General features: G+C 38.3%; 1 protein-coding gene across 1 annotated transcript; it reads right to left on the bottom strand.

The window, feature by feature from the left end:
* Window positions 1–3,629: 3,629 nt before the first annotated feature.
* On the bottom strand, window positions 3,630–24,994 carry Plscr5 (phospholipid scramblase family, member 5). The gene is made up of 9 exons (NM_001191999.2): window positions 24,855–24,994; window positions 19,861–20,028; window positions 14,271–14,455; window positions 10,074–10,116; window positions 8,984–9,204; window positions 7,877–8,038; window positions 5,881–6,042; window positions 4,130–4,212; window positions 3,630–4,046 (listed from the first exon to the last, which is right to left on the bottom strand). Exons 2-8 carry the CDS (start codon window positions 19,871–19,873, stop codon window positions 4,174–4,176), a joined length of 825 nt encoding a protein of 274 aa, NP_001178928.1. The 5' UTR covers window positions 19,874–20,028; window positions 24,855–24,994; the 3' UTR covers window positions 3,630–4,046; window positions 4,130–4,173.
* Window positions 24,995–26,899: the final 1,905 nt, after the last annotated feature.

The following is a 26,899-nucleotide window of genomic DNA, read 5'->3' as shown; positions in this document are numbered from 1 at the left end:
GATCAAATCTACCTAATGAATACCAATAGTATTATTCTACCCAGACACTACAGAGTACATATTCTTCTAAGTAGTACATGGAAATTTTTCTAAAATAGAACACATATTTGGACATAAAGTCTCAAGAAGTGGAGAAAAATTGAAATTATTCCTTGTATCTATCTAGCCACAATTGAATACATATTAAAGTCAATAGCAAAATAATCTTTAAAAAAAGACACAAGCTTGTGGAGATTCAGTAATACACTATTGAAAGATGAGTGGGTTATCAAAGAAATAAAGTCACTGAGATGAATGATTTCTCCATGTTAGTTATGCTTCACAGTTCTAGAAGGTACCATGAAGGTTGCTTGGGGGAGAAAAGAAGGTTGCTTGGTTGGTTGGGGGTAGTTGTAAACTCTACAAACTACAGCACCTGTCTGCCAGGTAACTTGTGCCCAATTTGCAATAGTGACATGGCTGTTAAGCTCTCTGATTGGAGTCCATTGGAGGAATTCTATATTTGGTACTGCAATTCTAAGAAATCCATGCCCAGAGAATAGCCTACCAATGTTTAGATAAACGGACACAGTGTCAAAATGCCTTTTAATTATTAATATTTATAGACATAGATTAATGTTACTCTCAGATTAAATCTTAAAAGACTCTTTGCAATGAAAGTCAGTGAATGCAAAAACACACATGACTGATCAAGAAGCTGAGAATGAATGAAGGTTGAACACTTTGCCATAAATGAGACATCTATGTCGCCCCTGCTGAGGCTCGAGAAATATTGCTGAGGAAGATGTGGAAAGAATGTAAGAGCTGGAAGAGAGTTCTGAAGATGGACTAGAAAGTACCACGATAGCGCCATTCCTGTATGGAATTCAATCTGTGCTCGTTTTTGTCCTATCTGTGCAAAAGTGGAGCCGACAACTGTCAGTCATGAAGGAGGGAGGGCTGCAGGGTCTCTGCTCACTCTACTAGTGTGCACTGATGGATTCTGGGAAACGCAGAGTAACTGCCATTACATGTATAACTACTGGTAACCCCAACAGGCTCTAATGCACAGCTCCAAACAGTTGTCCAGATGATGCTGGTTATAAATACATCATGCTTCAAAAACAATAACAACCGCATAGATATGGCAAAGGGACTTGTGGAAAGGAGAGGAGATTAATAGGGAGGCAAGCGAGGATAATCCTGGAGAGAAGTCAATACGTTGTGCAAAAATTTTGATAAAATACAAATTTAATAAAAATTTAAGATGTAATAAAAGATGATAAAAATAAAATTTTAGGCTTCTGGGCAAACATGAAGACCTGAGTCCAATTTCTAGTCTTCTATATAAACAAACAAACAAATAAAACAACAGAAAACTGTGCATATTGAAGGCAATTGCAATGCCATTGCTGAGGAAGCAGAGAGAGTTGGGCACTTAGAGCGTACTGGACTGCAAGCTTAGTCTCATTTGTGAGCTCCAGGCCAGTGAGAGACCCTGCATCAAAAAAAAAGTGGAAAGGTCATGAGAAACATCTTAAAAGTTGGCCTTTATCCCCCACCATGGATACCTAAAAACAAACAAACAAAAAATAAAACAAAAGAAAGACCCACAAAACAAAATAAGAAGTTAAATTTTATGGAAAGGAAAAGGCATGTAACTTGAAAAGTCAAAATATTATAAACAATAATTCAAGCCCCTCTGATTTTAACAGAAAAACAATGGCAGGGCCTTTGAGGTAGAAATATCGCTGGATGGCAGAGATGTCTCAGAGGTGGAGAGCACTGGCTGCTCTTCCACAGGACCCGACTGAGTTCAACTTCAAGTACGCACACGGCAACTCACAATAGTGTACAGCTCCAATTCCGGGGAATCTGATGCTCTCTGCTGACCCTCCTGGGAGCCAGGCACTCAAGTGGTACACAGTATATATATATATATATATATATATATATATGGAAAATGTCAAAGCACATAAAAATACATAAAAATAGCAATGCTGTCAAATTACGAAAATATTCAACATTTGTTATTTGGTAGTAAAGATTACAAATATAAGAATCCATAGGTGTACTGAGGCTCAGGTGAGGCAGAATTTTAGTGAGCTGTGAATGTGTGCTCCCAGCTGTCACCTGGCTTTTCGGACTGTCTAGTAAATGTTCTGACTTCTTTTCTTAATTTTATTCTCAAATTTCAGTGCTAGTGATCATTGCCCACACCCTTGCGTGTGCTAGGGGAGTACTGTATTCACTACGCTACTACATTCAGAATGTCCGATTGCATTCCACTGTGTGTTATGGTCCCTGCTTAGGTGATTGACACGGCTTGTCTGTGAGTTTTCTATAATATATTTGCTCTAAACTTCAGGTTCTCCTGTTTCCCAAGCACCAAGATTATAGGAACATATCACTGCACCAGTTAAAATGTCTCCTTCCCAGGAAAATACTGGTGGGTCATAGGAAGGTTTTAGATTTTTGCTTCAAGGTTTTATGGGTTACAAAGAGTACTCTGTTTAACCTATTGGCATTGTATCTCCACTTGATGACTCCAGTCCCGGTCTTCCTGTGTTTATCAGACTTGCCCAGCCTGTTTGACTCACAGACTTTGTGCTTTCTCTTTCAATTGGCAAGAATTCTACTTTCTAAATGCTCTTATCTCTTGTTGACTTCTTTTCCTCTATGTTCGAATGGACAGCTCTGTTTATGTATACCGAATTACTTTCCTTCCTGGGTCTGGAAATACAAAACTCTAGCCCTTCTTGGAGAGATCTGATTGATAACTTATCATTTCTGTCGTTAACAATTAAAACCAGCATTAGTTGTATTTAGTCAAGCAAAGGCTGGTTTTTGAATATCAACAAGACAGTGTGACATATCTTTAATAAAATTGTGAAGATCACATACTGCACACTAATTTCAGTCCAATTAAGAAATTTCTTTTGAAGTGGGGGGGGGGAGATGAAGTTGAGATGGGTCATGATTTTGTGTGGTCTTGAATGCAAATGGTGGTTTGGATGAGAATGTCCCCCATAGGTCCGTGTATTTGAACATTTGTTCCCCAGTTCAACCCTGTTTTGGAATGTTCAGGAGGAGAAGCCTGATTGTAGGGCTTTGGAGGCATATGGAAAAGTGGGGTGGGGGGATCAGGAACGCTCCCCAGCATGGTGTCAATTCTCAACTGGCTACATTTACTGTGTGTCCTTACTTCTGCACTGCCATATGGACTCAGGTCTGACTCTCGTGCTTTTGTTTTTGTTTTCAGTTCGAGAATTGTCCATTTATCATTTTGAAGTCTCAGATCCCTTAACTGGCAGAGACTTTCTAGGCGTTAGATAAAATCCTGGCAAAGAAGACTGCTTTCACTAATTTAGAGTCTATCTATACGGCTATTTAAATTTCTGGCATGAATCTGCTCAGTGTTTTAATTAATTGTCTTACGGAATATGATTGTGCCTCTGCTACTTGAACAAATGGAAGCTATTCATCTTCCTCCAGATCTTTACACATATTGTTTACTCAGTCCCCAACTTTGTCACTATACGTAAAATATATTTACTACAATAAGAAAATTAAAGTAGTCTTGGAAATGGGAGACTCTCAGAGACTATGAACAGTGTGTTATAAAATAACATTTATTCTTTAATTCGTTAAGAATACACGAGACTTTTTTTAAAAAAAAAGAAATAAAATTTAAGAAAGTCAAAAGAAGCTACTTTTGAAAAGATATTTTAGAAATCCGAGCCTTTTGATTAGTAACCACCTGTAGTACCAGCAACACTTCAAAGTGTTCTCTAAACACTGAATTCCCATCAGTGATGCTGCATGCCTTAGCTCTCATCTTTCATGCTTACCATTGCAGTGACTTCAAAAGAATAAAAAGAGAATGGTAATCTCTCACAGTAACCTTGGACTCGCGGTGGTAATTGCATATTTAGCTATCGTGCATTCACAACCAGGTAATTGTCTCATTAAACCGTGTTTTAATAAATATAATAATTAACATTTAGTTATAAAAAAATCAAATCATTCAGACCATTCAGAAGTGAAACTCAGAGCCCAAGGGACATCTAGAAGAAAATGAAAAAGAATTAGATAGTGTCAAACACAGACATCTTCAAAGGAAGATCACTTAAACTTGCCTTTTACTTACTGAAATGCGTTTTGCATATTTTATTGTTTTCGCCATCGTGCTTGTTATAATCCAGCAAGCGAATGTTCAAAGAACATAAAATCCTACAAATAAATAAAGTGAATATGAATAAATTTATAAAAGAGGCAACAATTAGGATCAAGAGCTTGGTATGCCAGCTTTGATGATGTGAGGCTACGATGTTCCCAGTGGTGTTTCAGACATGCATGATTTATTGGAATAAGAAAAACTATAATGTTTTAAGGCTCATGATTCTCACATGTTGACTTTTAAGCATGTAATCAACTTAAATCTAAGTAGTCCTAATAGCACCAATCAAAATTTTGGGTTGGGCAAGACAGTAGAATTCAAATGTAAACATTAGAAGGCAGAGGAAGCAGTTGTAACAGGCATCACCTTCAACATGTTTTTAATTTACTTTAGAGATCCATTTGCAAAGCTGTCTCAAAACGTACATTGGGAAAATTGCAAAGGTATGATAAGGTTATGATTTAACAAAATTAATGGGAGTAGTTTCTATTGATAGTTAAGTTTATGAGTCTCATAGTTGCTGGAGTTTAAAAGTTATCTATTCATATAGATTATTCATGTAGATTAGTCTTTGAGTTTATTGAACACAGAGGACTCATTAAATGCCATGTTCAGGCACTGGCTTTGTGTAGCCAGGTAAGAACTAAGAACATACAGGCTTGCGTGCCGTACAGAGATTGTACAACATACTACATATTGAGTGGAAGCTAATCAAACTGCTATAACACATTAATCTCTAAAAGACTGCGAGGCGAAGATGGGAGGCACAGTTGTCAAATCACAAATATTTAGAGGTTTCTCAAAATAACCGAAAAGAAAAACCACAAAAGGTTTAAGATCCAGAAAATAGCTATTGTTCAATAATACCATCTTGGCAGCAACTTGTTGACAAAATGGGTCAGCAGAGAAGATGACAGATGATAATTTTAATATGAGAACTTAGTGAACAGCTTGATCAGAAAGATCGAGTGAACACCCTCGAGACAGGGTACGTGAACGTGTGTTTGTGTGAGAATGTGTTTTCCTATGTGTGTGCATAAGTGTATGCCTCTGTATGTGCTTGCCTTTGTGTATGTGCTTGTTGTCTCTCTGTGAATGTGTGTGAGTGTGCATATATGTGTGAATGTTTGTGTTCATGTCTGTGCATGGAAAGGTTAATGCTGAAGTGTGGAATGACCAAAAATGGATAATGTAAGTAGGAAGGGATGGATTATTATGAATGAAAGAGAATGGAGAATAGAATAAATACTTTGTGTTTATGCTTAACTCTCTGTGTCCTTTAAAGATAAAACTATGGGATTACTTTTAGCTAATTTTTTCTAAGTAGACAAAATGAATAGGGCTGACTTTATTCAAAAGCAGTATAAATTAAATAATTGTTCAGCTTGAGGTCTGAAATCCTGAATAACAGAAGGAAGAGAAAAGATATTGGTTTGCTTGCGAAGACAAAACCTCTGGATTCTGTGAGTTCAAAATGTTCACAATGGGGAAGACCTTAGGTAGGACCTACTCAAGCAGTTTGGCAAAGATGTTACTTGACTCCTGTATTCCTAGCATGAGCAAAACATAAATTCTGATTTCCAAAGGAGGATGATCATATCTTGAAATGCCCCTGTGTATAAAGCAGCCTCAGGAGGTCAAGACTGTGCGGAGGAGGATCCGCTCTATGCAGTCTGGCTTGTAAGGGCAAAACTCACCCACGCAGCTAAGATCAAACTTACAAAGAGAAAGCAAGCACCAATCATGGCTGCTTTGAGTGTCACATCGAGATCTTCAGGAACATGGATCCCAAAGTTGTCAGCATTTGTGAACACGTCGTTGACAAATCCCGACCAGTACTTGGAGATCTTCCCAATTGTAACCTTTTCATCAACAGTTTTCACCTTTGCAAAATTAATAATAATAAAATAATAACAATATAATAATAATAATAATGATATTTGCAGATGAAAAAGATGGTTGACACTTCTTGCTGTTTTTCTCACGATGACTTTGAACCACAGTATTATTCACCACCGCCAAGTGACCGCTCTGTGTTGTTCTCTCCTGTGTGTGGACATTTACCTCCATAGTAGTCAAAAACGTCAGGATATCACAGTTTCTGGACCATTATAATCTGTTTTCATTTTCATTTTCTATGCAGATGGAGTAAATAATTAAGGCCAGACAGCCACAAGATGGCAGCACATGCATCTCTTAGTTATGTAGCTAAGCATGAAGCTAATGTCTTTACCTATATTCAGATTTTAAACCAGAATTTGCCCTTATAAAATATGTATGGAAAGTACATATACTGTATTTGTACATGTGCTCACATGCACAAAGGTATTTTTAAATTATTTGAGTGAATCATTTCTACGTGTAATTAATAAACTTTAAAAATGTATCAATTATGTAATTATTAAAACTTATAAAAATAATACATTGTCAAAGTATATTTTTATGTTATACTCAGACCCTTTTAACTCACTCAGGTCTAACCAGTCCTGAGTATTATATGTCACTTTGAGCTAGTGTATAAACAGGAGACTGATGCTAGTCTGACATTGAAGTCTACCATGCCTATTAAGTGAGAGATCTGCCTCTGACTTATCAATTTGTTTCTTTATCCTGTTTTTCATTCGGACAGTTATTTAATATGGAGCTTCACTTTCTGTGTGGTGACAGAAAATAGAAAATAGGGATGGTTTCTTAGGACACGGCTATAACGTGAATACGAAACCCGAATGTTAAAAACCTACTCAATCATAGTGTTAGGAAGCTGTGTGACATCCTTCCAGAACACTGAGCCTAGGACAAGTCACCTAACAAAGTCTGTATTCTCCAGGTCTGGAGACCCCTTCAGATGTCTTGAAAACAGACATAGGTGGGATATGTTTGAATAATGAAAACAGGTGCTTTAAATGTAAATTCCCCCTGCCTTTGATGTACAGTTAGCATAATCTGTTGCAAAGCATATGCTGTTACAGGCTAAATGTGAAATGGCTCATGTTACTGTTCGGTTCCCTAAACCTACAGTATTTTATGAAAGAAGCTTAGCAAGTCTTACAAACCCAGCTTTATATAGTGACACTCTAGTGAAGTATGCTTCTGAATGAGACTTGAATGGGGTTCAATGTCCATCCAAGCCAACAGAAAGGGCAAAGATAACATTCACATACACTTTGTCCCACCTGTGCCTTAACTCCCCATGAATCAACCTCATCCAACACAGGACTACTGTGATTTTTAACAATCACAATATATGTTATATAAAAATGATGATATTGTGATGATATTGTCTCTCTATTTTATATATATACATATATATACATATATATATGTGCCTGATGCATAAGACTTAAGTTAAAAATAACAAGAGATTTACTGTTTTAGGTAAGAGATATAGTAGTTTATCACTGTATTTAGCAAATATACCAAGAATTTTAATTTTATAATTCTCATTTTAATTTGTTAATGCTTCTTTTAATAATATGTGCAGTGATCTATGACAAACAAAATGGCTACGGACTAATCTATTGTCATAGCATTAGCTTTGCAAAACCCAATGGACTTAGAATCTCTGGAGTAATGGTTATTACTGTAAGCATGGATACATGATTTATTATACTAATATGCAATTCTCAAAATATATTTAAGGGGTACTTTATGATATCGATGATTTATAAATTGAATTGCCTTGCAAGAATTCAGGACCTAAGCAATTGTCATTCATACCTCAAAGTCCACATCGCCAAAGCAGCCACAGGTTGTACAAGGACCAACGATTTTCAAAATATCTTCTTTGTTTGCATTTTGGATTGTGAATTTGGGCTGAAAGGGGTCCCACTTCTGTGCAACAAAACCAACTATAGTCCCAGGGGGGGCTTGGATTTCTAGCTGTAACAGAAAATAGTAATAAAATCAGATTTTCTACAATTATAATTCCTTAATCACAGAATACCAACATATATCTATACAATATTTGTTAAGAAATAACTGTTGCATTATAAAAGCCATTATACATATACATTTCTAGGATGTAAAACAGTGTTTTCTTCTGACATTTTGTACTAGGGTGCAAAGTGATGTTTTCGGTTGAGATTTTGTATTTTGTCATGGATTGATAAAGTTCATTTCACTGATATATTTAGCATTTTCCATATATATATATATATATATATATATATGTATACATGCACGCATGTGCACTCATGCGTACACATGCGTGTGTGTGTGTGTGTGTGTGTGTGTGTGTGTATTCTGCAGAATGAAACCACATTTTCCTAGCTCACAGAGAACTCAGATCAAATTGAGTTAGATGTCTACATCAATGACAGTTATTGTTATAATTCTATTAACAATAACAATCCATTCTGTTTCAAAATAAAATAATTGAGTGATGTCACTCTGTTGCATACCATGGGTTTATTAAATGTGCAATGCTCATTATCATTCTGAGAATAATAACACCCAGAGAGGAGTACACAGTAGACAAGGTTAAGTGTCATGGCCTCTCCTGGCATTGGTACTGTCAAAGATGACTGTATTTGTGTAGTGGTGAGAACTGTAGACATTACAATTATTTGGTTAATATACAAGCCAGGAGGCTATGTCTCATTCCTAGGATGCATGAGCTGTTTTTACCATTTAATCTCATGGTAGCTATCATAGTTTCAGGTTACAAATGGAAAACATGCCTCCCCAAATCTTCATGTTTTCCTTACCCTAAAATGAAAGATACAAATTCAAACAACTGTAAGGTTTACTGTCTTGGAGTTCCAGATGAGTGCTACTTAAAGGAATAATCTTAAAAAGAAAAGGTGCCAAGGGGCAGCGACCAACCTCTTGTAGGTAGCAAGGGCACCAGCAGCTGTTACACCTTAGGGGCCTGTTCACTGTAATCACCTCTCGACCCGAGTTGTCTGTGATCCTCAGGGTGCAGGCTCGCAGCGTGGAGCACACATTACGATTAAAACAGATGCTTTCTTCCACTGCAAAGTAAATTCTTTGTCCCGAGCTGTTTTTGATCTCATATTTGTTGGAGGTCTCAGTGCCGAGTATCACTGTCGTGAACACACATCTTGTGAAGACACGCTTTGATTGGTTTCAGCACTTGTCAAAAGTCAAGGAGTACTAACAGAGCATAGTGTCAGGGCAGAGTGACTGAGCTTATAGTCTCAGCTTCAGACACATCTGTCTCCATGTTCTAAACTTTGATGACATAGCCTGAGGAATCAAAGTCTGGGAACAAAACTAACAACTTAACAAATGTTATTCTAGAGCTATGGACAAGCACGTTCTACCCCCTTTCAGCCGAAGAACAAAATGTGCAAGATGGACTCCTTACTCAGATAATAACCCTATTATTTTTTTCTGCAAGTTATTGAGACAATTCACAGTAGCATTTATTACAATATCTACAACTTCTCCTCACATTCACAACCAGTTTCATTCTGATAGCTATTGCAGTAATATAGGACCTTATAAACAGAAAGCCCTCAAGCAATTTGAAATAAAATCAACCATCCTTACACATATTTCCTATTGATGAATTGTGTGCATATTTTGTTGAGTCAATTGGGAAGCAATAAAGCAGTAGCATTTGTGTTGATGAAATTTTAGTATGCCCTCAACTGTGATTTCCCTTGTTAGAATGTTAAGAAATTTTAGTGATTAATATCCATGGGATATTAATTATTGATTGTAATTTTAAGATTAAATTTATTAGAGTTTAAATGTCACCATTACCAAAGACTTATTTTACACTTATACTTTCTTTAAAATTAATAAATTTAGTTTTGTTTTAAAAATAGGTCAAGAAAACATTTGATCTAATTCTATACATTGTTTATAACATTTTAGATGTAAGGAAACTTCTGAACACCAACGCCTTTTCAGAACTTTAAATAAATGCAGAATCTGATGTACTTACTCCCAAGAAGTTCTACCTGCTGATGGATGATTATCAGGTCCAGCTGAAAAGGATGATACAAAGGAAGTGAAAACCATTCCATCACGGCCCTTACTCTGCCACATGAAGCCTGTCAAATTTATTAAAACATTTTGAACACTCACAATGTATAAGGCAAAGACGTTGCCACAGAAACCAAAGCAAACTCCGAGAACAAAATCAACTTACCTTTTATTCTAGGCCAACGAAAAACTACGCACCGTGTTTCAACTAAAGTACAAATTAGATAAGGAAGACTTCATTACTCAAATCATAACCCTATAATTCTTCTATGAGGCCATGTCTTGTTTATAGGATGCATGAGCTGTCTTCATCAAATGTTACTGTTCAACTAATAATTTACAGAACTCTTAAAGTCCCAAGGCAGAAGAGCCGAGAGTAAGAAGAGCAACAGTGTTTATACTATATGATAATGAAAAGGGGAGTGAGACTATAAGATTTTAAAATAAGGTGTGAGCAACAACATTTTAAAATGTCCTCACATCTCTTCTGAAGTCACAGGATGAGTATTGAATATCCAGCTTCTTCCAGTCCCTGTATGTCCACTGACTCAGGTGGCCCCCTGCTTTCAAGGAATAAATATCTGTTTAAGGTGAAAGATGATGTTTTATAAATAGTCCTAATCCTTATTTTCCTCAGATCAGGGACAACAGGAAACATTCAGACACCAACAGAAAGTGAACTGAAGTAGAGAAAGTGTTCTGCTGTCCAATATCGGCCACAACCTTGGGCCTAGGTAATTAAAAAGGAAGCATGCGGCTCAATTCCAGTTTAGGGATTTATGGGCTATCGTTGGGTGTGTTTGTGCACACAATGTGTGCTGCACGTACCACAGGGCCCATGTCATAGTTAGAGGACACATTTTAGGGGTTGCTTCTGTTCTTCATGTGGACTCTGGGGTTCATGCTGCTAGGCTTACAGTGATGATCATTACCTTCAAGGCATCTGACCAGCCCACATATTACCTTTGCAAATGAAGTATAAAATATTTGTTTTAGAGAAGCCTCATTTGTTTGTATTTGTAGTTTAATCCTCCCCACGCCTAGCTCCATGAAAGCCAAATCGTGAGCCTTTACTGAATTGCTGATCACTGAGTTCTAATGCTTAATTTAAATCCCATCTTGAAGTTGTTTTCCCTGTATTCTCTAGTCATATATGTAAACTCAACAGGAATCTTGAAGACAAGGCAATTTTGGTAACGTATGGTGTTGATTATTAATCCATGACTCCAGGAAATTGGAGGTTGTGGGTTTTTTTTTTCTTTCATTTTCCTTGTATATCACAAGGTAGAACATTTCCTCTTACTGTCTTATCAGAGATGAAAGAATACAATGTGGCCTCTTTTAAAAAGGCAAATATTTCTCCTAGAATTCGTTTATGGTTTGAGACACTCTAAAACCATGTGAACAATAACAAAAAAGGATCTTTAAGTGGAGTACATTTTGACCATACGGCAGTAGTTCTGTTTCCTTGCAGGAAATGGAGTGATGTGAGGAAAGCTGAGGAAAGAAACTTCAGAAAGAATATGGTCATTAGCTCTGAGAAGAATCAAATTAGCAATGGAACCCCAGGGGTCAGGGTTAGTGTCTGAGTTATGGTAAGTACCTTAACTTGGCCACATCTTGGGTGACCAAGAACCTGAGATACATAGCCCAGGGACCGAAGGTAAAACCAAATGCTACTGTTGTTAAATTTAAAAAAGCACACAGCAACAAAGTGACTCATAATGTTGTTCTGCTTCGTTCAGATCAGTTCTTTAACCAGCCATCATTAGAGATGTTTCTTCCTGCAGCAAGTGGGAACGAATATAGCAGAGACCCAGACATGGAGAAAACAAAAGACCTTGGAATACTCCGCCCTAAATGGGATCTCTCCATTAAATCCCTCTGCTCAGGGCTCAGGGATCCCTAAGGAGGAGGAAGCAGAAAGAGTGTAAGAGCCCGAGGAGATGGATGACGCCAAGACACAAGGCCCCTAAATCAATGCGTTTGAGACACATATGAACTCAGAGACCGAAGCAGTGTGCACAGGACCTGCACGGGCCTGCCCAGGTGGTGTCCTAGAGCTCAAAGGAGATTTAAACACATTTCCCCATCCCTAACCTAGCCTAGAAGCATTCTCCAATTGATAACCACTTGCAAATGAAAATCTACTTTTCTCCAAGGGAGTCTCACTGAGGAAACATACTCCTCTCTTAAGGGTGGGCTGCATGCCCAGCAGTAGATGGTCAACAGGAAATGAACTCAGTGACATCTCTGGCGGTTCCTTGTCTAATATGTCATATCAGGGATTTTCCCCCTTTAAAAAGATTTTATCACACACACACACACACACACACACACACACACACACACACACTTTGTGTATATACTATGGCTTCCAGTTTAATGTTTGTTATGGGATTCCTGAGTGTGCAAATGTATGAGTGGGTCTCTGTTTCTTGTGCTTTCTCTTAGGCTGTTTACTATTTGTTTTTTTTAAATTCCTATGTATTTTGTTTTTTTATCATATCATATAACATATCATATTATATTATAATCCTTTAGAATGCCATTAGTCTTCTAATGAAGGATATAAACAGGGTAGATATGGAAGGGAGGGGGAATGGAATGGAACTTGGAGGAGTAGAGGGTGGGAAAACCATAACCAGGATATATTTTTGTGAGGAAAAATTATATTCTCAATAGAAATGTTAACACAAAGTCATTTAACAAAATAAGTAAGTTATACCCATTAGAAGTAAAATATTAACAATTTAAGGAATGTTGTGTTTTCTGAAAAATATTAGCAAGGGTATGTTTTAAGAAAATGTACTGCATTTAGAACAGGAGCTCCTGAGGACTTAAGTCTATTTATTGAACGTTAGGACACATATTCATGTCAAGCATCTGGCCAGGGTGTGTCATCCTTCATGGGTGGATGAAGAGTATGTGGTGGCCATATGTGATCATCAAACCCCAGCCCTCTGGCGCTGGTATATCACTTTTATATCTGGCAAAATCTTGTCTGACAACAGTCCCAAACAGCTTGCAGCAGTTAATCAACTCTAGTCAGCTATTACAGCTGATCCTTTTTGCAGATGGAGGATGGTAGGTTAGCTTTTCCAGCTCCGTTTCCTAGCTTCCTGCGCTCACCAGTCTCTATAGAACATTTGTCTGCCAGTGGGTTTCTGGAGAAGGCATCTGCAATTATAAACATTTTCCAAGCAACATATGCTACATGCAGCTTAAACCCTATCAGGCATAACAGAAATCTCTTGTACCTTAAGGGAATTAACACAGAGATTTGATTTTGATAAAAGAGATAGACTTTATGTTTGAAGGAATGCCAAACGGGCAAGTATGGTGGCATATGTGCTGACATTTCAATATTAGTGTAGCAGTCTTTTCAATCTTGAGTAGGAAAATCTGCTAAAACAACAATGTACCCATCTATGAACAGCAATGGCGACTTATTTGCCACGTGACGGAGATATTACAAGGCTCGAAGCACTGTCCATTCTGCTAACGCTACAACAGCAGCTATACTTACTACTGATATGATCATTAAAGCAGGTTGGCCTGGAGATTCACAAACATCAGAAGACAGTAACTCGCTGTCCCTTCAACTTTCGCACTACTTTTGAGATTTGCTGAAAAGTCTCTTTTCAGAAGCCTCCACCACTGCCTTCCCCTGTAGACATGTGTGTTTTCCTGGCGTTGGTATACTGCTTTGCACTTTAAAAATCAACATTCTTTTTTTTTATTTTCTGTTTGTTGGATCACTAACTTACAAAATGTTTGAGTGACAGGGGATAGATGTAATGCTTCTTACGCGCCTTGACCACAGCAACTGTAATAAATGTTTAATTTTATAGCCGTTCCTGGTTTGTCTGATAATTCCTTGAGCATATCTATCTCCACACCTTGAGCCATGAACAGAAGGCAGATAAACGTGTGACATGACAAAGTCAAGACTGTTTAGTCTTGTCACTCTGTCAAGTAAACAAGGAGAGGTGGACTAAAACTCTTTCAAAACAATAGAAATCACTAAGTACTTTAGAACTTCACGATTTGCCATGCACTCTGGACTCCATTAAGTTACTGGTTGAACAACAAGAAACTGAGTTTGATTTGCTTTTAAGGAAAACACTCTAGTAGAAACGGGAAGCATGCAAACCTGGCTTAGATACTCTAGACCAGGAGGGAGAATGGCTGTTGGCAGGAAACTGCTTGGCTGAGAGACATGGGGCTGCTGCCTTGTTTGTTTCCCGGGATTGGAAGAAGCCTCTTGAGAGTTTTGATCTGGGTTTGTAGCTCGAGGAAGAAAACCAGGCAGACTTCTAGGCTTTTGGTTCTGGGAATCTGCAAGAGAAAACAAATAACTTGATGTGTGTTTAAAATTTGGCTTGCTTTTGCTTTATGTAATCTCTTTTCTTTCTTTTTCTTTTTCTTTTTTTTTAAATTTGATTTCGATGTCAGTTTGTCCCTTGATTGACATTTTGTTCCATTTTCTTCTATTTTCGCTATTCAATGCTCTCAGTCAGGGAAGAAGGAACACAGAAGAATGCTGCGATTGCTAGGAGAAAAAGTTGAATAACTTGGCTTAAATAATTGACCTGCAGATACATTGTACAAGTAGCATTTAAAAAAAAATGAAGAATCATAGCTCACAAAAGTAAAATAAATGGTAACAGGCCTTTGTTATTCTCTACTCATAAAAACATAGCCTTAGATTTGAATTTTTCTTTTCAATTTTGACTACCAATTTTGACTACATAGTTTCCTTTCTTTGGATATTATGGGGCCGCCTTTTATTTTATGAAGACATGTTCTCTAATTTTTTAGTCTCACTTTGAATGGCACACTTCATCTTTCCATCAGGACCACCTGAAGGACCTATTAAATAGGCATGGGGCCTCTCTCCAGTTATCGATTCAGAAATTAGGGAGGGAGGTTTGCAAAATTGCATCTGGATAAGACCCTAGGTAAAGCTAATAGTCTGAATGGTATAAGGAAAACTCACCGCTAAACTGTTTAAGTTTGAGGAAGCTCACAAATTCTCTGTGTTTTAGCATAGTTATAGAATTGCATGAAGGTCACTTTGTTAGTTTAGAAATATCAACCTATATTAATATATATTAATATTGCTGCCAGTAGATGGGCTTCAATTTTAGTCATTTCACATTGAGACCTGTAAGTTTCCTATTTATTGCGCGTTCGTCAACGTAATATTATGCGTAAGCCCAGAGAGGCAGAATCTGTATCTAAAACTATAAATGATAGCTTTCTATGACTGTTTCCTTGGTTCTTTTTTTTTTTTTTTTCGGAGCTGGGGACCGAACCCAGGGCCTTGCGCTTCCTAGGTAAGCGCTCTACCACTGAGCTAAATCCCCAGCCCCCTATGACTGTTTCCTTATACAGTTCTCATGAATATCATTTTCTTATTTCCCTCATTAGTACTATACATTTTCCACAGACCAGTGTTTCCCGTTCTCATCCTCACAGAGTGTCAAGGTTTTATAAATGTAAGTGGTTCATCAACATGGTGTTCTTTAAACTTAGCTGTTGGTTCACTGCAAAGTGAGTGACCAAGTTTTTCTTTTTCTTTTCAAATACAATAGGGTTCATCATGAAAGTAAGTACAGTTAAACTTCATGTTGCTTAACAATATGAAAAATTTTGAGAATATATCCATCATTAGGAGTTTCCACTGCTATGGGAAGGTCATGGAGTGTTTTTTAAAAGCTAAATAGACTGCATTATTAGGCAACAACATTTTATGAACCATGGTCAATGTGGTTCATCGCCAATAGAAATAATGTTAGTTCACATGTACATGAACGAGATAAAGGAATTAGATTTGGATACCAAGACTACATTTATAACAGCAGTATAAGATTTGAGTAAGTGTTCTTGATGAACATAGTAAAGTTGGGGTGCCATATAAATACTTAGTAATAAATTATAATAGTCTTATTTCAGCAATGGTGCCAGACTTATGAAATTTTCTGATTTTGAGGTACTTTTGTGCATCTTTAAATCACAAATACAGTTTTAAAATGTACTGGGATTCTTTCTGAGATAATCAATTCCCATCATTAAGAAAACCCAAGCATAGTCTGTACAAGGATGAAGGAACACAGACACCAGACGAACGGCCCTTTGGACAAAGGAATAAATTGATTCTAGTAATGACAAGCTTGTTAAGCTTGTGCATACAGGAAGTGTTAATGAGGGGCAATTGCCAGCTGACTCATTTATTTATTTGCCCCTAAGGTTATAGGAGCTGACTGGGCTTATATTAATATTGATGTCGAGTTGCTAAGTTTGCATTTCTCTGTGGCATTTGAGATCTGTACAGGACTTGCTTGAGGATTAAACAAATGAAGAAACTTGTCCTTTGGCTCCACTGTAATAGAGCTTGTAAGTTATAAGGCAGCAGCAGTTGGCTTCCCACAAGGATCCCCACAGCCCTGACCTCTGGGACAGACACAAAGGGAGGGGATAACACATCTTATTCTTAGGGAAAGAGCCTGGGAGGGAATTCCAAAGGGGAATGCAAGACCAGGAAGATTATGTAAAACTATCTGGAAAGCAGAGGGGAATTGGGGTATTTGGGCTGGAGTCTCACCTGTGTCCCTGGTTACTGCTGACCTTCTGAGATGCTGTAGGGTGTGGGAGGTTATTGATCTCATAGCAGGGGGTTGGGGTGGGGGTAGGAGAGGGGTGGAAGGGGGGACCAAGGCTTGACACTATTACTTTGCTATGATGTGCTTACAGACAGGCACCTAGGATGGCTGTCCTCTGAGAGGCCCTATCAGCAGCTGACTGAGGCAGAAACAGATACTTAAACCATTGGACTGAAGGCAGGGACCTCTATGGTTGAATTAGGGGAAGGATTGAAGAAGCTGAAAGGGAGAGAGACCCCATAGGAAGACCAGCAGTTTTAACTAACCAGGACCCTACAAAGCTCCCAGAGACCGAGCCACCAACCAGGCAGCATACATGAGCTGGTCCAAGGCCCCCAGCAGACATATAGCAGAGGACTGCCTGGTTTGGCCCCAGTGAAAGAAGATGCACCTACTCTTTGAAAGACTTAAAGCCCCAGTGAAGAGGGAGGCCTGGTGGTGGGAGGGAGCACCCTCTCAGAGGTCAGAGGAAAGAGGAATGGGTCTCAACAACTGGAATGCCAATAAAGAAAATAAAAAGAAAATCATAGGGGAACTAATGATATATATATATGTATATATATGTATGTATATATATACATATGTATGTGTGTGTGTGTGTATATATATATATATATATACACACAAACATCTTGTCCAGCATCAGTGCCAATAGCAACTGTCATCATTTTGCAAAACACAAAACCGAAAACAAACCAGTGGCAAAATCCTGTTCTACAAAAGACACATTTACACATACAATGTGCCTGTGTAGGTCATGTGGAGATGGATGTAGATGCATGAGTATTAGCCAAAAGGGGAACACTGTCAGCTGCGAGGAGCGTTCCCTTTCTTTTTTTTTTTTTTTTTTTTTGGTTCTTTTTTTTCAGAGCTGGGGACGAACCCAGGGCCTTGCGCTTCCTAGGTAAGCGCTCTACCACTGAGCTAAATCCCCAGCCCCGAGCGTTCCCTTTCTTGATGTTGGTGGTTGCATAACAGAATCCTCATTTAGCAAATCATGGGACTTACATTACTTCTTGTGAACATGTGAAAATCCCACAATTATATACATTGCTGAAATATTATGTTACCTATTACTGACACTTTCTTTTATAAAAGATCAGTAAATAACTCCACGTTTATCTTGTAAACTATGCCGCTTCAATACAGCACAGTACATGACTCAATGTCTGGAAGGGGACTGTGTATTCCTGACCTGAGCTACTAGGTTTCTGACCTAACAGCGGCCCAGCGGATGCCATTCAGTATATGTATCTTTACCAAGTGAAGAGGTTCCAGATGACACACATTGCTTTGAATCTGCTGGCCTCCAGGTCCGACTGTCTTAGGCTTGTTTCTAAGATGCCTTGTTACTCTGTAGTGTCTGAGGTGATGCTACCCGATAATTCAGTTTCATAGGTCAGATATCATTAGTAAGGCATGGTCATATTGTTAAATATTTTTGAAAAACATACCCTCAGATATATTTTAAGTAACAATGAAGATAAGGCAATTGTCCAAACAAAATTTCCTGTTTAAATGACACCTTCTTGTCACTTTGAGTCTGTAATAAATGTTCTATCCAAGCCACAGACCTAACAATTTTAGCTGGCCATAAGATGTTCATTTTTATCCTGAAGTTTGTCTCTGGGTTTAGTATTAAGTTTTTTTCATTACAGAACATCACTTCTTTTTAGCAGATTAATCATAATATTGCTTTCCAGTCACATTTTCTTCAAAGACTCCGATCACCAGATGAATAAGAAACTCCTTTGAATTGCTATCTGGCTTTGAATTTCTATCTACTCTTTTAAAAATGTATAACTAACCATAAATATTTTACAGACGCTGCAACTCTTTCCCTTACAGGCCACTCTGTTGCTGCTCTCAATTTATAAAATGAGAGGCATCTGGACAGAGCTAATGCCAGTGTTCAAGAAATGTTTGTCAAGGTTTGTGTTTGTTTGTCTTCAAGTAGAGACCCTTATGCACACATACATTAAAATTCAATATTTCTCTCTCTGATAGATTTTATAATTGCTTTATAAGCTTTTTCTAGGATTCTCAGGGATTCACCTGAGAATAAGCATGCAAAACGCAGAGATTACTTAATTTGTTGAGTAGATTTCAGTCAGAGATATGTTTTTATGAAGCAAGGAGGAGTGCATATACATTACATGGATTGAATCATCTCTTTAAATCTTGTAGGATAAGTGTACATTTGTAGAATCATTTTTTTGCATGACTAGTTTTAAATGCTTCCCTCAGTTCTCAAATCAAACTTCTTCATTCTGAAACTTTGTTATAGTAGAGATATTGATAATGATTTCTTTTAACAATTGAATAAAATAGATTATAATTTCAGGTTTGAGAAATATTTTACTGCGATTGTGACTTAGTACCTCAGACAGAACCGTATCTCTTTCTTTTGAAAACTGCTTCATTAAAACATTTCAATACTTTCAGAGTTGAGTAAAGCTGTACCTTTAACCCCCAATATACCTAATTGATCTGCTCACTTAAATTGCATATTGTGACCATTTTGATTGTTTTTTTATATTGAATTCATTACTGAAATGTTTTTGAAATACTTTAAATTTGTAAGCAAAATATTGGTTCTAGTGTATCAAGTCGAGGCTGCTCTGAGATGTTCTGCTCTTCACTGGGCTGTGTATCACATGGTTTTGAATATCAGACGGGCAATTAAAATGTTTAAATAACATTTTAAAATGTTTATGTGGAATTTAATCCCATTGCTGTGTTTAAACTAAATGTCCCCACTCTAATTTTGCTTTACAACATTTCTTCTAAGTTTACCTTCCCTGCAATTAAAACACATTTTATGCCTGAACCTTCACTTTTTGTTGTTGTTTTTTGTTTGTTTTGTTTTGTTTTGTTTTGGACTAACACATATGTGTGCATGTGTTTTAAGTCAGGACAAAATAAATCTTGAGGTAAAATAATTTAAATTCCAGTGTTAAGGGCAATACAAAACAGCTTTTAAAGGACCAGCCTCGCTGATTGTACCCCATTAGTCATGCACTAGTATTTATAGAATAAAGGAGGGCAAATTTAGTTGCTGCCTAGTCGTACCCTTACCTTTAGAAGCCATGGCAGTCTGAGTAGCTCTTCAAAGGCAGCCAGGTGAAAAGGCTTTTCCTGTTGAGACCAGAATGAACAAAACTCCCGATACTTGCTGGCGGCCTCATGTCAGCTTACAGACAGCAGAAACACAGTGCCTTGCGGTTCTAGAGTGTTTGATTTTATCTGTTTGGACAATAGGGGGAGATAAAGCCATCGTGAAAGTTAAACACCTACTTGGAAAAAGTCACATAACTTGGTGGCTGAGAGAGGTCTTTGAAAGTAACACAGAGATAGGTAAGCACGGCATTTATGTTGTCATATTACCATTTAGGTGTGCGATATGTTCTGGAATCTGATGTGGACTGTTAAGTTCTCAGTGTAAATCAACCTATCACTGGCGAGACTGCCATGGCTGTAAACACAATTCTTTTTATGTTCAAATGTTCGAACAACAATCTTCCTTATTTTGCCATGTGATTTCTGTCCAACATACACTCCACAAAACAAGCAAGTAAGCAAGCAAACAAACAAAAGCAAAGGAGGGCTCATTCCAAACCATTTATACACGCAAATCACTTTTTTATTTTATTTTATTTATTTATTTATTTATTTATTTATTTATTTATTTATTTATTTATTTATTTTTTGGTTCTTTTTTTTTCGGAGATGGGGACCGAACCCAGGGCCTTGGGCTTCCTAGGCAAGCGCTCTACCACTGAGCTAAATCCCCAACCCCCACTTTTTCATTTTTATGTGTAAATTAAATGTGATTGATTGATCACAGAAATTGGGAAGCACAAAATCTTGGTAGCTTCAAGAAGCTAATCAAAGCCTGTAGATATTTAATTCATCCTGTACTGAAAATGGAATTTTATCCTTAAAGTGTCAGCTGTGGTTGGGGACACAGCTTCCTATGGGAATGCTGGTGGGATTGCAAACTGGTACAGCCGCTCTGAAAATCAATCTGGAGGTTCCTGAGAAAATTGGAAATAGATCTACCTAAAGTCCCAGGAATACCACTCTTAGGAATATACCCAAAAGATGCCCTACCATGCCAGAGGCACACATGTTCCACTATGTTTATAGCAGCCTTATTTGTGATAACTAGAAGCTAGAAACCACCCAGATGTCCTAGGACAGAAGAATGGATACTGAAAATGTGGTTCATTTACACAGTGGAGTACTACTCAGCTATTAAGAACGAGGACATCCTGAGTCTTGCAGGCAAATAGATGGAACTAGAAAATGTCATGCTGAGTGACGTAACTCAGACCCAAAAGGACATGCATGCCATGTTCTCAATAATAAGTGGGTATTAGCCAAAAAAAAAAGTACAGAATACCCAAGATACAGTCCATAGAACTCGAAATGGTCAAAGCTGAAGGGCCCAAGTGAGGACTCCTCAGTCCCACTTGGGAGGGAGAAGAAAGCAACCACAAATTGGGGGAACAGGGGAGGGAAAAGGCATGGGGTTTGGGGAGATGGGAGCATGAGCTGGTATTGGGGTAGGAGGCGGACTGAAGCCCTGAGGACCAGCAGAAGGAAAGGAAGCAGGCGACCTTGGGAGGAAGGAGGTTGGGAGGACGCTCTAGAATGTACCAGAGACCTGGGAAGTGAGAAACTCTCAGGACTCAAGGGAGGGGTGGGGGTAGCTAGATAAAATTCCCTACAGAGGGGAGAGGGAACTTACTGAATCCACCTGGACCAGAAAGACAGGGCATCAAGTGAGGGAGGGTGTTGCCATCCCACAGTCAAAGCTCTGACCCGTATTGTCTTGTCTGAAGGACGTGCAGGGATGGAAATGGAGAGCAGCCTGAGGAAAAGAAGGTCCAGCAACAGGCCCAAAGCGGGATCCAGCTCAAAGGGAAGTCCCAACACCTGACACCATTACTGAGGGTATGGGGCATTCACAAAATGGAGATCTATCATGACTGCCCGCCTTCAAGAGACCCAACAAACAGCTGAAAGAGTCCGATGTAGATATGTGCCCCCAACCAATCAACAGAAGCTGCTGACCCCTCTGGTTGAATCAGGGAACAGCTGGAGGAAGCTGAGGAGGAGGGCGACCCTGTAGGAGGACCAGTAGTCTCAATTAACCTGGACCCCTGAGATCTCTCAGGCACTGGGTCACCAAACAGGCAGCATACACCAGCTGAGATGAGGCCTCCAGCACATACACAGCAGAGGTCTCCTGGGTCTGGGTTCAGTCAGAGAAGATGCACCTAACCCTCAAGAGACTGGAGGTCCCAGGAAGTTTAGTGTTCTGGTGGGGTGGCTGGGGTGGAGACATCCTTGTGGAGTCTAGGGGAGGGAGGTGAGTGGGGCGGTATGGGATGTGGAACAGTTGGGGGATGGACTGGGAAAGGAATCAAATCTGGAGGGTAAAAAAAAAAAGAAGTCATGCACAAAGAAGAAGAAGTTAGGTATCCTGACAGCAAAGATCAAACTTGCCTTAAGGAAGTCAGTGCTACTAATCAGCAGAAAGTAGTCTAACGATGTTACCTGCTTCTGAGCCCTGATGTTATCCACGAATCTTTTTCCTTTTCTCTCCATCCTTTCTATCTCCTATCTACTGTTGGGGTGTTAAAAGGGTGAAAGAAAAATTGTGGAGAGGGGTGGAAGAAAGAAGAACCCACAATGTAGAAAAAGGCAACTACAATTATGTTTATTCAATAATAAATCCTCTCGTGAGACACTGCTTGTTATTTAATGGTGAGATACTTGGAATTCATTTTCATCAATGAAATGAGGGACTCGTCAAAATAGTCTCTTTTTACACCAGGGGAGATAATTCATTTAAATCTACATAGTAACAGAGAACAAATACTAGGCGTTAGAAAAATAGAACAACAAGGAAATGCCTCTAATGTTCTCCAAATCATATAGGAAAAAGATGGGAAGTAGAGTTGTACAAAAGACTACAGATTTGGAACATAAACAAGGCTTGGAAGAGATGGCTGTTGTAATTCTTCAGCAGGTTGGCTTTTTTTCCTCTGGTATTCCTGTGAAATCATGTGCTCTTAAGAATTATGTATGTACACATAAACTGGTATTTATATGTATACCTCTATACAAATACTTATAAACACACATGCATACATACAATCTAAATTTATATCAAGAGTCACTTATTTTTCTTACTTTTAAGAATGTTATTTTTCTATGTAATTTTGAACTAATTTATTTTGGCTATTGTCCTTTTCATGGATAGTAATGTCTCCATTATGCAAACAGTGGTTCTACACACATGTCATGCATGCTTTCGTGTTAGCAGACGTAGAAATGGAATTGTTAGTATGGAATATAGAAATCTAGATCTTTAAAAGAAGTACTTCTGGCTGTTTCCACACATTCTTTTCAATATATACATGTTCAGTGTAGTGGACTATTCACTAGGAGATTTACAAATGTTAACCTATGAGCACATAGCATGCAAACATTTTAGCTATAGAATCTTAGAAACATAAGTGCATTCATATGTACCCCTTCTCTCGTCTTCTCTGACCACACTGTCATGTGATAATAATTGATGACTAATTTTCTGACTTTCTGGTAATGACCAGACATGAGAATCTCTATGTAGAAGGACTTACAAGTTATCAATAGAAAAATCTCATTTTAATTTTGCTCACAGCATGATTTTCTATAATGTGAAACTATGGAAGCATCATCCCATCAGTAGGACCTGAAGCATGCCTTTCTACTCATAAGTTAAGTCTTCAATGTCTTTCCATATCCACAAACACAGTCTGGAACCAGACAGGAGATATGTTGCTGTTTGCCAGAGCTGTAAGATACATAGCTATGTGTGAAATAGGAGAAAAGTAACTTTTCAATGTAAACCGAGGCTTCGTATCATTAACACTACTATTCATCTAGACAGTTGTGACGAAGACCACACCTACGTGCACTTATTTACTGTCTACTCAAACCTCCTCTTTTGAGATGGCATTTCATGAATGTATGCATTTGAAGACACTCATTAATTTTTCAGTGTTCATAGCATCGTGGAATATACCAACATCTGAGGACATGGCTCCACTCTGGGGAACGTGTACCTCAGTGCAACATCACAACAGAACTCAATAATCTGCTCATTTTTGAAGATTAAACATCAATTTCCACCTTTTGAAAGTTATATGACAAAACGCATTCTCTTTTGAAAAAAAAAAAACAATTTGACTAGTATCAACAACGTGTCCTCAAATGAGATGGACGATAAATTGTCTCACACATGCACGTTACATTTCCCCCTTTTCCTGTTACTTTCCAACAGGAGAGTAATGGCTATTGCAATATTCATTTGTGAGTAATGAGAATAGTAAATTGTATCATGCTTGTTTGCTGGCAGTAAGAAACGTTTCAATCTGCTTTCTTTCTGACAGAAATACAAACGGTAATAAGTTAGAGAATGGGAAAGAGAGGAAAAGAGCCCTAGACATCTAGCAGAACATGCCTGATGTGGTACCTCAGCGCGTTTATCTAGAGCCCTCACTGACCCGGATGAAGTAGAAAAGACTGTATTGGAAGCTTGGTGCTCAGTGGCTCCGTTTGTCCATTGGATAAATCATCTCCAGTTGGTAGATTGCACAGCCCATGGAAGAAGTAAATGAACATTTACCTGGCCTATTGTTCTCCCGTTCCTTCACTCTCTCTCACATTTACTTCAGTAAGACTCAGGTGGAATGGTGTTTAGACATAAATCTGTCTGCATGGCCTCGTTCTGCCACTATCTGTCTGCTAGGAACAATAAAACCGTTAGAATCTCTGATGCTGTTTTTCTGAGAGCCTAGGAGGAAAAAAAATAACATTTCGAGACCTTCTTCTGGCTTACATGAATTTTCCAGAAAGAGAAAGAGTGAGGGATGGTAGTGCCTGGAGACGGGAAGCGAACCAAAGGAGAAGCTAGCAAGATATTCACAATCTTCAGAGACCTCACCCTAACCCAAGAAGTACTCCTTTGCCCCTTTAAAAGTTTTTCTTTTGGTCATTATTCGAGTTATATTTACCTTGTGCCTTGCTCACTGAGGCTGCATTTTCCTCTCAACGTATGGTTGCATCTTCACAAATATCACCAAAATACTGCAACAAGTGCTTCGGTCACTGCAGCCTCCAGCCCAGCATCTCTGCACACTGCTATCTTCACTGACTGAAGCTGTACCACGCAGAGCCAGGGCAGCTGCAGCTCAGAGGCAGCTAGCTAGAAACAGTGGTTTTGTGCAGCCCATTTTCTTCCCTTTTCTAGCATTAAAAAGAGCTTTCTTGAGTTCCAATCCCCCAGGAGCAAAGCTCCCATGAAAATGAGATAATTATTGTAATAAATATACATTAAATATAAAGGCAAAACACATTAGAGTCAATTTACATTTAACGGTGCATGTGTATTTATTTTTTTCTACTTCTCGTGCTATTTATAGGTTAAATCGTTGAGAAAAGCACACTTGAAAAGCATGCTTTGTTAAGCAATAGCTAAGAATGAGATGAATCAATCGCCATAAACCACAGAGCTGGGGGTAGTTTTTGCCAAATTGACGCAAACCTAGATGTACCTGAGCATAGGAATCTCAGTTAAGGAATCTCCTTCATCAAAGCGTCCTATGGGCGTGCCTGTGGGGGAATATCATTAACAGATAATTGATGGAAGAAGGCTCAGCCTACTGTGAGGGATGCCGTCCCTGGGCAGATGAGTGTAGGCTGCATAGCGATGCTATCTCAGTAAGTCTGGGAGAACAAACCAGTAAGCAGTGTTCCGCCCTGGTCTCGACTTCATGTTGGGTTTTCTCGACAATGATGCAACCAGTCAGCTAAATAATCCATTTCTTCGCCGCGTTGTTGTTTTCGGTTGCAGTGTTTATTGCAGCCAAGAAAGCAAACCGGGACAACCATATTGACTGATGCCTCGCTAAATAGACCGCCAAGCTTTTTGGGAAAATAAAGGTTTACGTTTGCTTTTGTTTATTTCATTTGCTCATGTTTTTAATTTCATTAAAAATGCTAATACCTTTATTGGCTCACACTTGCCTTTCGTGACCTGTGCACCAGAATCAATGAAGTCGTTTCCACAATAGCTTTACTTACGGTTTGGGTCTTCCTCCCTCAGTTATAAGCAAATTCGCGAAAATAGATGAAAACTGATACTTATCCTTACTTTAAATCATAATTAACTATTGCCTTAAAGCAGTTATAAACAAGTGAGTTTGGTTTGTCTACTGTGTTTTTTTGTAAAATGTATTATTGAGGTATTCTTTATAAAATTAAAAAAATCTCTAGTGGTTTATTAAAAAGTTAGGCATGGGGGCTTCTAATTAACAATTCATATTCTGGTGATACTTAGCGTCTTACTCAACGCAGGTGAGTTTTGTGACATGTCACCGTGATCCATAGGCTCTGAAGGAGTAGTCACCAAATGTCAATCCAGACATGCTTAGTCCTTTATGTGCACCAATACTAACCCTTGGTCTAGGCTGAAACAGAACAGTACTGTAGAGAAACTACCTGGGCAGAGCTCTATGGTGCAATACGTGTGATGATTATAACTCCTGGAGATGGTGAACTTCTATAACCGTGTCCTGCTCAACCTTGTTTCTGCTTAGAGTACTTCTGTACGGTGGAAAAAGAAAGGCAGAGTATTATAGATGAGTGAGGATATTGCGAAGACTATGACCATGCAACTGTGGCAGGCTTGGTGTCTGAAGTAACTATATATTTTTTTATTTAAGAAATGATTTACAAATCCTTTCTTCTGTTTCTGTGAAGAAAGACTTTTCTATCTAAGTGTAATTAAAGGCCTTCTAGAGAGCATAGTTAACATACTTTTCAACAGATGAAATTAATTTAAAATATTTTATGTTTTCGATGTAGTACCATGCAGTCCCTACTACTATCTATAGCTTTGTAATATAATCTGAGCTCAGGTATGGTGATTTATATCTCTCACTGTTTTATTTTCAGAATGGTTTGGGCTTGCCTGGACTTGTGATTCCATATGAAATTTGAGACGATTTCCCCCCAATTTTTGTGAATTGCATTAGAAGTTTGATGGGGACTGCATGAT

Source organism: Rattus norvegicus, chromosome 8 (genome assembly GCF_036323735.1).
Source record: "Rattus norvegicus strain BN/NHsdMcwi chromosome 8, GRCr8, whole genome shotgun sequence".
Taxonomy (NCBI): domain Eukaryota; kingdom Metazoa; phylum Chordata; class Mammalia; order Rodentia; family Muridae; genus Rattus; species Rattus norvegicus.
Note: the sequence above shows the minus strand (reverse complement) of the source record. Positions and strands in the feature narration are given on the sequence as shown.